The 14157-nt window shown below is 41.1% G+C and overlaps 1 protein-coding gene across 2 annotated transcripts in view; it reads right to left on the reverse strand.

Moving 5' to 3' along the window:
- axin1 (axin 1) overlaps positions 1-14157 on the reverse strand; it is a 136946-nt gene that overhangs the window by 25491 nt on the left and 97298 nt on the right. For both annotated transcript variants that reach the window (XM_033040475.1, XM_033040476.1), the window contains exons 5-6: positions 10885-11022; positions 2877-3427 (exon numbers count right to left, since the gene is read on the reverse strand). In XM_033040475.1, the coding sequence (XP_032896366.1) occupies positions 2877-3427; positions 10885-11022 (689 nt within the window). The remainder of the gene's footprint in view (positions 1-2876; positions 3428-10884; positions 11023-14157) is intronic.

Consider the following 14157-nt stretch of genomic DNA (forward strand, 5'->3'; position numbering starts at 1 on the left):
AGTCTATCTGACTTGTATTGAGGTAAGAATCTGTTTTATCTCAAGGACCTTAAAACATCTATTAGAATTGTTCCGAAGATGGAGGAAATCAGTTATTCATTTAAAATAGAAAGCAGGGTTATTTCACTTGAAGGAAACAGGACTGAAGAGATTTAATCATGCACAAGATCATGACCACATTAGACCAATAGCAGATTTGATAAATCTTGCCATAGGATAAGCTGTTCACATTGGAAGATAGCAGCCTAAGCGTAAACACCAAGAAAGCATTGAAAACACGATGCAGATGACCAAATAGTCAGGTAATCTTGAACTAGAAGGCTAAATCAGGAACTAATCACAAAGTTGACTACATACCCAGAGCAGTGGATGATGGAGCTAAAGAGCAGCAGGAGATTTGAAAGTTGCCATTGTCTCGAACCATAGTCCTACCATAGTCCACAAGAGCTGAATGTTACTAATCCTTTGGTCCTGCTTCAGTCAACTGCAATTGGAATTGTTGCCAATCCAACCAAGAACTTGAAAAACTATATTGGGTCTAATTAACTGAGGAATGTTTTTAAAAAACAACTAAAGTATGGATCTGTGAGCAAAATAGTTTTAGACGGGAAAGACACAGATTGTGATCATTGTTAGAGTAATTATAGCATTTGTGGTAGCATCACACACAACCTGAATAAAGTTACAGAAATACAAAACACTGGATATGCTCAACAGATCAAGTAGAATATGTGGAGCAAAAGACAATTTTAACATTTCAGGTCAGACTTTTTTTAATCAGAAAGAGAAAAGTTAGAAATCAAACAATCTAACTAAATTTATGGAATTTCAATTGGCTTTATAAAACATGAATTCAAATTTATTTTCAGAAGGATTGGTAACATTCAGCTTGTGCATGACTTTACTTTGAGACAAATGGCAACAAGAAGAAATGATTCTAAATCAGGCAATATTCCAAACCACGGAATATTGTACCAGGAAAATAACTGCTTGAAGAGATGAACACAAAGCTATTTAGACTGCACAGAGTTGGGCCCAAGAAAGTTTTATGAGATAGGGGTAGGCGGTGTAATCGTCGGAATTTTTTTCAGTGCACACTAGGTGAGAAAGAATGGACAGTGATTGGAGATAGGATTCAGAAATTAATCAGGGCTGTGATGTCTAAAACAAAAATGTACAAAACATACTGCTTAAGATTGACAGTGCAAGGTAATCGAGGTTACCCAAAGATTCAAAAAATATGGGGATGTGACTATTGGAACTGTTGCTGGAGCCAAGTGATAGCATGGCTCCAATCCTGCCCTCAATGATTGCACATGTGGCATTTACACTTCCCCCAGCGGGTTTTCTTAATCTTCTTCCACAACCAAAATCCATGCAAGTTGGCAGTTTAACTGGTTAATTGTAAATTATCAATAGTGCTTAAGTGGTAGAATGGGTGGCGGTGTTGATGGGAATATGGCGATTTGTGGACCAAATAATATGATCCGTGTTGTATGATGTTATGATAGAGAGCAGAGTAAGTACAGAGGAACAAAAGGACAATATTCAAGGTGACCATTAAGATTTGATGTACACAGCGCAGTGGGCAGAGAGTGAGTTGATGGAAATCCTGTTGTAAATGACAAATTGCAGAATTGAAAAGGCAGGTTCACCAACATGTTACGATACGATAGAACTTTATTTATCCCAGGAGGGAAATTGATCGTAGTTTAATATTAACAACTAGAAAGAACCTTGTTGGAACCATATGAAGCAATTTTGCAATGGAATAAAATATAGATATGGTTGCCCTTCACCTCCCCTATAGACCTTCTGCAACAATGTAAATGTGCTCCAAAAGCCCAATAGGCTCAATGGGTGATTCTACAAAGCAGGTTTCAGGTGCAAGAAACAAGGAGAAGCAAATAATGATTCTATTTACTTGAAGTAATCAAAAGGTATCTAGAGGCTTACCTAGTTACAAAAGAGAGGATAACTTTCAAGACTGTACTGCTGCAAGGACAGAGGAGTGTTGGCAGACTATTCATAGAGTAGGTTAAAATCTAACAGAAATCAGGTAATCTCTGAGAGTCCATGAGTGATGTACTCATGGAATAAGCTGCAAGATTATGTCAAGCAATTTTTAAATTTCACATACTCTGAACTCTTGTACAATTTGAAAACAAACATCTCTTTGGTGACCATTTTCTAACTTTGCATTCCACTTTCAAAATTGCTCTCTCCTGTGCCATGCAAGCAATTTTGGACCTCATCTATAGGATGGATGACCCAGGATAAGTTAGGTTAGAAGTCTAGAGGTACAGCATGGAAACAGGTCCTTCGGCCCACTGCATCCATGCTGACCATTAACCCCCCCCCCACTTCCACACTACTTCTGTTATCTCACTTTCTCATCAACTCCCGACACACTGGGAGCAATTTGCAGAGAGAAATCTACATATCTTTGAGATGTGGAAGGAAACTGAGCACCTGGAGGAAACCCACATGGTCACTTGAAGAATGTACAAACTCCATACAGACAGCACCCAAGATCAGGATCGAACCTGGATCTCTGACCTGTGAAGCAGCAGCTCTACCAGCTGTGCCACCCAAAAGGACCAGAGTATAATCCTGAAGCTTAAACTCATTGTATATGCACATCCACTTCAGATGCATCGGAGGAAACTCTTTAGTTACATTTCTAATGTTTCCCTCTTTCATGTATTGATGCCAACTGCACCACACATTACTTCCATTATCAAATAAAGAACAGCAAATTCAAGAAAATATTTTAAAACTGGCTTCAGAACTACATGCGATGACATTGAACATTGAGCATAAAATGACCATGTAACGTGGCACAAAGTGCTACAGGATTGGACATGATTACTTACCCATAATTCGACGACTCAGCTGGATTAGGTACCATGTTCGTGCTTTCTGCACAATTCCGTGATTTTGTTGCATAGTGGTGAGAGTCAGCATTCCAGAAGTTACTCTGGACCCTTTGTGTGGCTTCTGCCTCAATTTGTTCTTTTGGTTTCATCCCATTATGATGATGAATATGGTGGTAAACATGTTTGTGATGGTACATATTGGGAGTCTCAACTTTCACACCTGTCTTAGACACATGTTTATGACCTGAAGGTTGCAACGACCCAGCTAATGCTGCCGCCTTTCCACTGGATAAGCCGTCTGGAGAGCGGGACTTTGGAGAATGCCGTCCAGGTCCTGGAGACTGGCAGCCAGGAGTCTTCATTACGCGCTGGACATGTTCATCAAGAATCGATTCTGGATTCTCCTCGTGAGCATCAAGCATTTGCAATCCACTGCAGCCCATCTCAGAGTAACGAGAATTGAAGTGGTGCATAGCTTGGGCAGGTGGCAGTTTGTGGCTAACAGCAGAGGGACCTGATGAAGCATCTGCATCCTCTCCTTCTTCCTCCTAAAGAGAAAAAAAATCTCAGGATTAATTTAACTAATATCGCTGTACTCCTTAGTGCTTAAGTACTGCTTCAACGATTATGTTCACATCAACTGCACAGGATCCTCATTAAAATAGTTTAATATTTACCAATAGCACAATTCCATAAAATTGTTTTTTATCTACACTGTGATCCAAGTTTAATCATTTAATCTTATACATCGCAGCCACCACCAATCACTCTTTTGTGTTCCAAAGGGACTGTTCCCTTCACAATCCTCAGATCTGCTCTTCCAATCACTTCCCTTTTCATTACGTTTCCCCAATAAACCATAGGAGATGCTGTGTTTTTATTTTACCATTTTCCTCCCCATTATGCTGGAGATCCAGCAGTTTGACATGATTTTGGGTGGGGGAAGGTTTGCAGGGACAGTATTCCATTCCGTGTTTAAAAAATATAAAATTTAAAGGGCCATATTTTGAAGGTGATTTCAGAGTAGCCTAGGTGATGCATTTTGTGAATGGTACACACAAAGATCACTGTGCACCTGAGCTGCTTTACATGGAGTTGTGCTTTGAATATTGTTGGACTTGCATTCAGTAAAATAAGCTGAAAGTATTTGTATATGGTGAACATTGTATATAATGACTAGTCCAGCTGAATTTCTAGTTAATACTCAGCCTCAGGTTGTTGAAGGTGGGGAATCAATGTTTATGCCATTGCATGTGAAGGATACGCAAATTAATCCCTGTCCTGTTGGAGTTGGTCACAGCCTGGCAATTGTAGAAAAAAGGTTATGCACCGTATCACGTATTAATCTCGATGCAAATTAATAGCTTCATCTACTGAATTGCAGCAAGTAGAACTGAACATTTCCTAACATAAATGGATGATCATTGATGAAGCAAATGAAAATAGGAGGATATGGGACAGCCTGAGAATGTCACCAGTACCCACTGCTTTTGCAGTTTCTGGTACTCGCAGTAGGCTTGAGTGAATTGAACTGATCCCAGTGGTGGCAGGAATCTCAGGAGGGAACTGGGAGGGATCACTGACTTGGAACTTAACACTGAATGCTAGAGCTCTGTCTTTAGCATGTTAACGTTTCATGCTAAATTTCGCCACCACAATGGTTGGAGATGCTCTAATGGCTCCTCCACTAATTAGTCATTTAGTTGAAGCCCACTCTTCATGACTGGGTGCAACAGGATTGCCGACTGATCCAATTCATTGGTTGTGATATAATTTAGTTTTATTGGTGCGTGTTGCCGCTTGACGAGGTTAGCGTCTCATTTTTGGTACACGTGGACACACTCCTGACATGTCCTTCTGCACTCTATTAACCTGGGATTTATGTAATCTTGAGTGTAATGGCAGGCTGTGTGTAATAGAGACTAGTGACATAAATCTCAATTGTTGCAGATGCCAGTTGTTAATTGCTACCTGATTGTGTGTATTTTTTGCATATAATGCCACAAAGATGCTGCATTTGAAATTTGAACATTGACGTTAAAAACTGAAGCAATCTAAAAAATAAAAAGCTTTCATGTATGTATAATTTTGGTATTTTCATTCGACTCGCGTATTGATTGTGACAATAAACTTTACTAAATTACTGCATTCAACCTGCAGGTGGCACTACTGAATTGGTTTTGAAACTATGAAAACACTTTGGACTAGTCTTGCACCTTCTAATTAGGTATTTTCTTATTTTACTTTAATTTGCTAATTAATAGTTTTAGAGCTACTTTCTAATCAGATGTGACAATTATTACATGTTATTACATGCTCTGATAACAGGTTATTATCTGTTTCAATATTACCCCTTCACAAATGATCTGAACACCACAAATGATTATGGAAGAGGTTTGCAAGCTTTGCAACTGGTTTTAATGTAAATGAAAAATATAGAACATGAAGTCAGAGCATTTTGCTTCCTTCGCATATCCCTCCTTTCTCACACTCCAGGTTTGCGGACAAAAAAATTTATGTTTGGTGTTAATATTTGAACGTTGCAGGTTATTTCTACATTCTTTGTATTTCTGCTTCAATGTTTGTGAACATGCTGAAACAATAAATAAGTTGTTTTGCTGGGTGTACCTAGAGTCAGCAGGAGATGGAGCAACAGATATTTAGGTAGATAGAGAGATACAATAAAAATAGGATTATTGCACTGGGCAATTTCAATTTTTCAAATATTCACTGTGATTGCCATTGCGTTAAAGGCTCAATCGAGGGTCAAAGTTTGAAAGCTCCCAGGAGAGCTTTTTAACACAGTATGTTGTCAGTGTCATGAGAGGAGGAGATTGCTGGACCTAGAGAGGGCAATGTAACTGGTCAAGTCTTGAGTGTCAGTAGGGAGTTATTTTGGAGACAGACATTTATGTATCTTTTAAAGTGATTATGAAAAAGGATAGAGGTGGACCAGGAATTTGTAAGGACTTAAATTGGGACACGGCCAATTTCATTAACACAAGGGAAGACCTGGCAAAGGTAGATTGGGAGCATTCACTTGCAGGTAAGTCTAGAAATAGCAAGAGGCAAGGCCACAATTTCCTGCAAGGGTAAAAGACAAGTATACGTGAACCTGCCCATTCAGGTCAACAAGGGCAATCTGAGTGGGTCCAATAGGTATAGGTGAGATTGTAAATGTATACTTTTTATTGATATCCATAAAGGAAGCTAACTTTTTATTCCATAAGCATTAATGTATCCGTAATCACCTAATCTAATTTTTCCCCTAGCCTTCTCTCTAATTGTAAAGGTAAGGATTTTGATAGTTTATCAAATGTAACCCCACTTTTTAAAAAGGGAGGGAGAGAGAAAACGGGGAATTACAGACCAGTTAGTCTAACATCGGTAATGGGGAAACTGCTAGAGTCAGTTATTAAAGATGGGATAGCAGCACATTTGGAAAGTGGTGAAATCATTGGACAAAGTCAGCATGGATTTACGAAAGGTAAATCATGTCTGACGAATCTTATAGAATTTTTCGAGGATGCAACTAGTAGAGTGGATAAGGGAAAACCAGTGGATGTATTATATCTGGACTTTCAGAAGGCTTTCGACAAGGTCCCACATAAGAGATTAGTATACAAACTTAAAGCACACGGTATTGGGGGTTCAGTATTGATGTGGATAGAGAACTGGCTGGCAGACAGGAAGCAAAGAGTAGGAGTAAACGGGTCCTTTTCACAATGGCAGGTAGTGACTAGTGGGGTACCGCAAGGCTCAGTGCTGGGACCCCAGCTATTTACAATATATATTAATGATTTGGATGAGGGAATTGAATGCAACATCTCCAGGTTTGCGGATGACACGAAGCTGGGGAGCAGTGTTAGCTGTGAGGAGGATGCTAGGAGGCTGCAAGGTAACTTGGATAGGCTGGGTGAGTGGGCAAATGCATGGCAGATGCAGTATAATGTGGATAAATGTGAGGTTATCCACTTTGGTGGCAAAAACAGGAAAGTAGACTATTATCTAAATGGTGGCCGATTAGGAAAAGGGAAGATGCAACGAGACCTGGGTGTCATGGTACACCAGTCATTGAAAGTAGGCATGTAGGTGCAGCAGGCCATGAAGAAAGCGAGTGGTATGTTAGCATTCATAGCAAAAGGATTTGAGTATAGGAGCAGGGAGGTTCTATTGCAGTTGTACAGGGTCTTGGTGAGACCACACCTGGAGTATTGCGTACAGTTTTGGTCTCCAAATCTGAGGAAAGACATTCTTGCCATAGAGGGAGTACAGAGAAGGTTCACCAGACTGATTCCTGGGATGTCAGGACTTTCATATGAAGAAAGACTGGATAGACTTGGATTGTACTCGCTAGAATTTAGAAGATTGAGGGGGGATCTTATAGAAACGTACAAAATTCTTAAGGGGTTGGACAGGCTAGATGCAGGAAGATTGTTCCAGGTGTTGGGGAAGTCCAGGACAGGGGGTCACAGTTTAAGGATAAAGGGGAAATCCTTTAGGACCGAGATGAGAAAAACATTTTTCACACAGAGAGTGGTGAATCTCTGGAACTCTCTGCCACAGAAGGTAGTTGAGGCCAGTTCATTCGCTATATTTAAGAGGGAGTTAGATGTGGTCCTTGTGGCTAAAGTGATCAGGGGGTATGGAGAGAAGGCAGGTACAGGATACTGAGTTGGATGATCAGCCATGATCATATTGAATGGCGGTGCAGACTCGTAGGGCCGAATGGCCTACTCCTGCACCTATTTTCTATGTTTCTATGTATCCATGATAATTTTTTCTTGCTAATTCTTTCCCAATTTTATCATTTGTGTTCTTTGTATCTCTCCCAGTGAACATGATCATAAGGTTTTATTTTCATGCATGTTTCTGTTTCAACTTTACATTGTATCTTTTTACCTCTTGTCTACTAGGGCTTTTATTTTAGGCCTAATCCCAATTTTTTTTTAAACAATATCCTCTGGAAATTTTTTCATTTTGCTGTCACAGGCGTTGTCTCACTTAAAGTCAGTCTTTCATCAATCAAGAATCTTAAACAGATGTTTTGCATTTCTTGCTTTCATATATTTTACCGAATGTGATTTTGATCACTACCAGATAAATATTAATACTGATTAAGACAAAATTTGGCACAATACTAAATATAAAGATGGCCTTTGTTCTAGAAAATACAATAAAACTGATGATCTGCTACCCAAATCTTTGGAAATACAAGTGGTTCTTGAACTGGCTCACAGGTGATGTTTATTACATTCATTTCAATGTACTGGGTATGTTGGAAAATGATAGCACTGTGCAGCATTTGAAAAAACTTGAATTGAAGTATCAAAGGAATAATGTCTAATAGTCCAGAAACTATAGTCTCGCATCAAAGTACTGATTGTATTGGATTATCAATTGTACTGTGGCGGCTCCCAAGGGTCGGGCCAATCTAACTGTCAAACCCCTCGACACGGGAATGGTTCAGTCCCAGTGGGTTTGAAGGCAAGGGTTTGGGTGCCACCTTTGTCTCGTGGACTTCCCTACAACCTGGAAGGACATAAATAAAGGTGCCTCCCGAAATACCTGGCTCCTCGCTTTCATTTCAGGACCTACACACCACAGTACCATTGAAATGAGATACACTTCCGATTTCATAACATAAACATAATTATGGCTACGTTTCAGTACATACATTTAATAAATCCACATTTGCCAATTAACTGAACTAAAGATGTACAAATAAGCATATATTCAAAGGCAATGAGAAATATTAAAGATGTGCCTAATGGATATACAGTTAATTCAGAAAGTATTCAGACCCCTTCACTTTTTCCACATTTTGTTACGTTACAGCCTTATTTTAAAATGGATTAAATTCTTTTTTTTAATCATCAATCTACACACACCCCAGAATGAAGAAGCGAAAACAGGTGTTTAGAAATTTTTGCAAAGTAAATAAAGAAATAACTGAAATATCACATTTACATAAGTATTCAGACCCTTTGGAATGACACTTAAAATGGAGCTTAGGTTCATCCTGTTTCCATTGATTATCCTTGAGATATTTCTACAACTTGATTGGAGTCCAAAGTGATAAATTAAATTGATTGGACATGATTTGTAAAGACACACACCTGTCTACATAAGGTCCCACATTTGACAGTGCATGTCAGAGCAAAATCGAGGCCATGAGGATGAAGGAATAGTCTGTAGACCTCCGAGACAGGATTGTGTCAAGACACAGATCTGGGAAAGGGTATAAAATAATTTCTGCAGCAATGCAGGTCCCAAAGAGCACAGTGTCCTCCGCCATTCTTAAATGGAAGAACTTTGGAACCACCAGGACTCTTCACAGAGCTGGCCGCCCGGCCAAACTGAGCAATCGGGGGAGAAGGGCCTTAGTCAGGGAGGTGACCAAGAACCCGATGGTCACTCTGACAGAGCTCCAGAGTTCCTCTGTGGAGATGGGAGAACCTTCCAGAAGGACAACTATATCTGCAGCACTCCACCAATCAGGCCTTTATGGTAGAGTGGCCAGACGGAAGCCACCTCTCAGTAAAAGGCACATGTCAGCCCACTTGGAGTTTGCCAAAAGGCACCTAAAGGACTCTCAGATCATGAGAACCAAGATTCTCTGGTCTGATGAAACCAAGATTGAACTCTTTGGCCTGAATGCCAAGCATCACGTCTGGAGGAAACCAGGCACCGCTCATCACCTGGCCAATACCATACCTATGGTGAAGCATGGTGGTGGCAGCATCATGTGTGGGAATATTTTTCAGCGGCAGGAACTGGCAGACTAGTCAGGATCGAGGGAAAGATTAACGGAGCAAAGTAGAGAGATCCTTGATGAAAACCTGTTCTAGAGCGTTCTGGACCTCAGACTGGGGCGGAGGTTCACCTTCCAACAGGACAACGACCCTAAGCACACAGCCAAGACAATGCAGGAGTGGCTTTGTGACAAGTCTGTGAATGTCCTTGAGTGGCCCTGCCAGAGCCCGGACTTGAACCCGATCGAACATCTCTGGAGGGACCTGAAAATGGCTGTGCATCGACGATCCCCATCCAACTTAACAGAGCTTGAGCGGAACTGCAGAGAAGAATGGGAGAAATTACCCAAATACAGGTGTGCCAAGCTTATAGCGTCATACCCAAGAAGCCTTGAGGCTGTAATCGCTGCCAAAGGTGCCTCAACAAAGTACTGAGTAAAGGGTCTGAATACTTATATAAATGTGATATTTTAGTTATTTCTTTTTAATTACTTTGCAAACATTTCTAAACACCTGTTTCGCTCTTTTATTATGGGGTTTAGTGTGTAGATTGATGATAAAAAAAAAAGAATTTGATCCATTTTAGAATAAGGCTGCAACATAACAAAATGTGGAAAAAGTGAAGGGGTCTGAATACTTTCTGAATAAACTGTACCATTCTAATTAACTGTGCAATACTACAAAGAGTACTGTTTGCATTATATTTAGTCATCTCTGGATTCCTGTTAACCATGTCACCATTTTAGGTTTAGGTGTATTATTGTCATGTGTATTGAGGTACAGTGCAAAGCGTTGCTCTGTATGCTAACCAAACCGATCAGATATACTGTACATAAATACAATCAAGTTAACTCAAGTACTCTAGAGCAATGGGGAAGATACAGAGTGCAGAATATAGTTCTCAGCATTGCCGCACACCAGTTCCAGAGACAAAGTGCAATGTCCACGATTAAGCCTGATACCAGAGGATAGAAGCCGTTTCTGGAGTCTTGTGGTGCATGCTTTCAAACTTCTGTACATTCTGCTGGACATGAACGACTAGGATGGGATGTCTTTGATTATCTTGGCTGCTTTTCCCATGGCCGTGAAGTGCACATAGTGTCAATGGTGGGAAGTCTGGTCTGTACTCAAAATTAGACAAAGACAATATGACAGATTAAAGGTAAATCATGCCTCATAGCAGCTGAAGGCACGCCATAACCCTTCAGATCATATAACATTTAATTGTGCATTAATATTACAAAACATACCGCTCTCACACGTTTAAGCCGTTCTTCCAATTTCTCCTCTGCTTCTCGTTCTCGCAATACACTCTCCAGCCGACTGATGAGTGCTGCAGCAAACTTTCCTGGTTCAACGTGAATATCCTTTGGCATCCGATACGTGCGCTACATAAATCAAGAGACACATCAGAGGAATGCAAATATGATCTGTGAAATTCTGTTCAAACAATTAATTATTACAAGTGATTTAATACATTTTAATACTTATTTTGGTGAAGTTAAAATGAGAAAAGCAGAGTTAAACAGTAGCTTTTATGATCAATCATCATCAATTAAAAAATTGTTACTTGGATTTTATCACAGCAGGTAGCTGGTTAATATGCAGTGGTAAAACAACCAAATGTCGCTAAAAGAGAAGTGTTTATGGATTTAAAGATTAAAGATAGAACTAAAAATACCACAGAATGTCAAGTGGACAGAAAAATCACAAATTTTATGTGGAACAAATGTAGAGTGATGAGCTCAACACGTGTTGCTGAATTAAATAAAGAGCTGCATAGAGTTGCTGCCTTACAGCGTTTGCAGTGCCGGAGACCCCGGTTCGATCCCGACTACGGGTGTTGCCTGTACAGAGTTTGTACGTTCTCCCCGTGACCTCATGGGTTTTTTCAGAGATCTTCGGTTTCCTCCCACACTCCAATGACATATAGGTTTGTAATTTAATTGGCTTGGTATAAATGTAAATTGTCCCTAGTGTGTGTAGGATAGTGTTAATGTACGGGGATCGCTGGTCGGTGCGGACTCGGTGGGCCGAAGGGCCTGTTTTCCGCACTGTATCTCTAAACTAAACAACTATTGGTAAAATCACTACATACTCAAATGTGATGATCACAAAGTTACTCCACCTTCTCATCTTCCTTCTCCCTCTGCTATTTATGACAGTGGACCTACAACATATATACATTGGTGTCCTTTTAGAAGGGATCACCGGCACTATTTCATTTATGCCCAGTCATGACCAAAGAATCTTCTGCAACAGCTTTCCTCTCTATACGTGCAGTTTTCTCTTGTTTCTTTTGGAAATGCCACTTGACCTGCACATTATATTGTAGATTTCCAGCATCTGCACTACTTTTTCTTTATATGACCGGAAACATTTTGTCAATCTGATTACACGTTGTTCAATTGTTTTTCAAATAAAATACAGGAACTTTATTTCTAGCAGGTGAATCACATTTGGCAAATCTGCTAGTGTTCAAGGATATAAAAGCTGATACTGTATTTGAATTTCTGGGTTACATTTGAGAAATTGCCACATAAAAGGCTGGCAGTCAAATGAAAGGGAAGAGTATACTGTATGTGAGAGGACCCGTCTAAGCATTGATGAACCGAGGAATCCTGGGATACAAGTCCCTAATTCCCTAAGAGTGGTGACATATGCAGATAGGGCATAAGACCTTCACTATGATGTCATGCTGGATTATAGAGTATTATGGGGCTTTTTCACGGGGCGACTTGACGCAAGATGTAACCAGAGTGAAGTGGTCGTGGTCTAGCACGATATCACACGATATAACGGGGGGTAGATAGAGTTCCCACGGTACTCGGCATTTCTGTTATTTGTGCGAGTGACTTGTCCGTCTCCCGAGCTTTCCCGTTAAATCTTGAATGAACATTGTGAAGTGTTGTTAAATCCTCACGTGGCACAAATGATGTCACTTTTTTTTCACACACTATAAATATCCTCCCTTGGTTGAATTGGCTCATTTGGAGACATGTTTTACTGTGTATGTGGGAGACACAGATGGACTGAGCACAGTACCTCGGTCTTACTGTGTGTGGGAGAGGGGGAGAAAGAGACGTACACTCACAGAGGCAGAGTCTCTCAGCCTGTGTAAGAGGGAGGGAGGGAGAGAGAGAGAGAGGCACACACAAGGTGGATGTGAAATCTCACCTGCCTGTTTCAGTGACAGACACCCGCCGCCAGTAAATGAAGACACCCCCATCTGTCTCCCCCTCCTCTCCCTCGACTCCCCCACCTTTCCCTCCCAACTCCAGTCCCGTCCCGACCCCCTGGGAAACTGAATAGAGCAACAATCAACTGTTGCCTGTGCGCTGATATGACAATAAAGGCTACTTTACTTTACTTTACTGAGTTAAAGAGTTCCCCACGGTAGACTGTAAAACTGGGACCCTTGTTCTGGACTCCCCCAACATTGGGAACATTCTTCCTGCATCTAGCCTGTCCAATCCCGTAGATACTGATTAGACCGGTATCTATTTATTTACTTTATTAATGATTTCAATTAAATATTGGGAACATCAGGCCGCAAACATTATTTCTTGAGTGTTAGTGCTGGACTTTGACTCGACCTTCCTAGTTAGCTGGCGCCTGAGACTGAGCCAAGCAATGTCCAGACCTGACTTCAACACAAAGTGATGGAGGAACTCAAAGGGTCACGCTCGTCCAACGCTCTGTGTTTTGCTCGTGATTCCTGCGTCTGCAGTTCCTCGTGTCTACAGACCAGAGTTGCCACTTGACTCCGAGATGACCATCACAGAACATACGGAAGATAGACACGAAATGCTGGAGTAACACAGCGGGACGGGCAGCATCTCTGGAGAAAAGGAATGTGTGACGTTTCGGTTCGAGACCCTTCTTCAGAGTCTCGTCCCGAAACGTCACCCATTCCTTTTATCCAGATGCTGCCCGTCCAGTATTTTATGTCTGTCTCCAGTATTACTGTGTCTATCATCGGCGCAAACCAACATCTACAGTTCTTTCCGACACATTAGAGGATACCGTCTCGCCATCACTCGGATTACCCGCTTCATTTCCATAACGTTGCCACCTCTCTTTACTTTGCTTACTGAAGCCTGATCCTTGTCACACCCAGTGCTCTATCGCCCAGCCTCTCATCTTTCAATCGGGTTCGGCCAGGAAGAAACTGCAGATGCTGGATTAAAACGAAGATAGACACAACATGTAGCTCAGCGGGACAGGCAGCATATCAGAAGGGTCTCGACCCGAAATGTCACCCATTCCTTCTCCCCAGAGATGCTGCCTGTTGCGCTGAGTTCCTCCATTTTGTGGCTACCTTGGGTTTATCCAGGATCTCCCCGTTGATGTCCTAACTCGCTTTGGTTTGTTATTATTGTCTCATATCGAGAACCAGCAGATACAGGTTTAGGTTCGGGGGGAATGATTTAATGAGAGCCTAAGGGGTAACTGTTTTACGCAAAGGGTGGTGGGTGTATGGAATGAGCTATCCGTTAAGGTAGTTGAGGCAGGTACTGTCG

This window comes from Amblyraja radiata, chromosome 22 (assembly GCF_010909765.2).
Source record: "Amblyraja radiata isolate CabotCenter1 chromosome 22, sAmbRad1.1.pri, whole genome shotgun sequence".
NCBI classification, from domain to species: Eukaryota; Metazoa; Chordata; class Chondrichthyes; order Rajiformes; family Rajidae; genus Amblyraja; species Amblyraja radiata.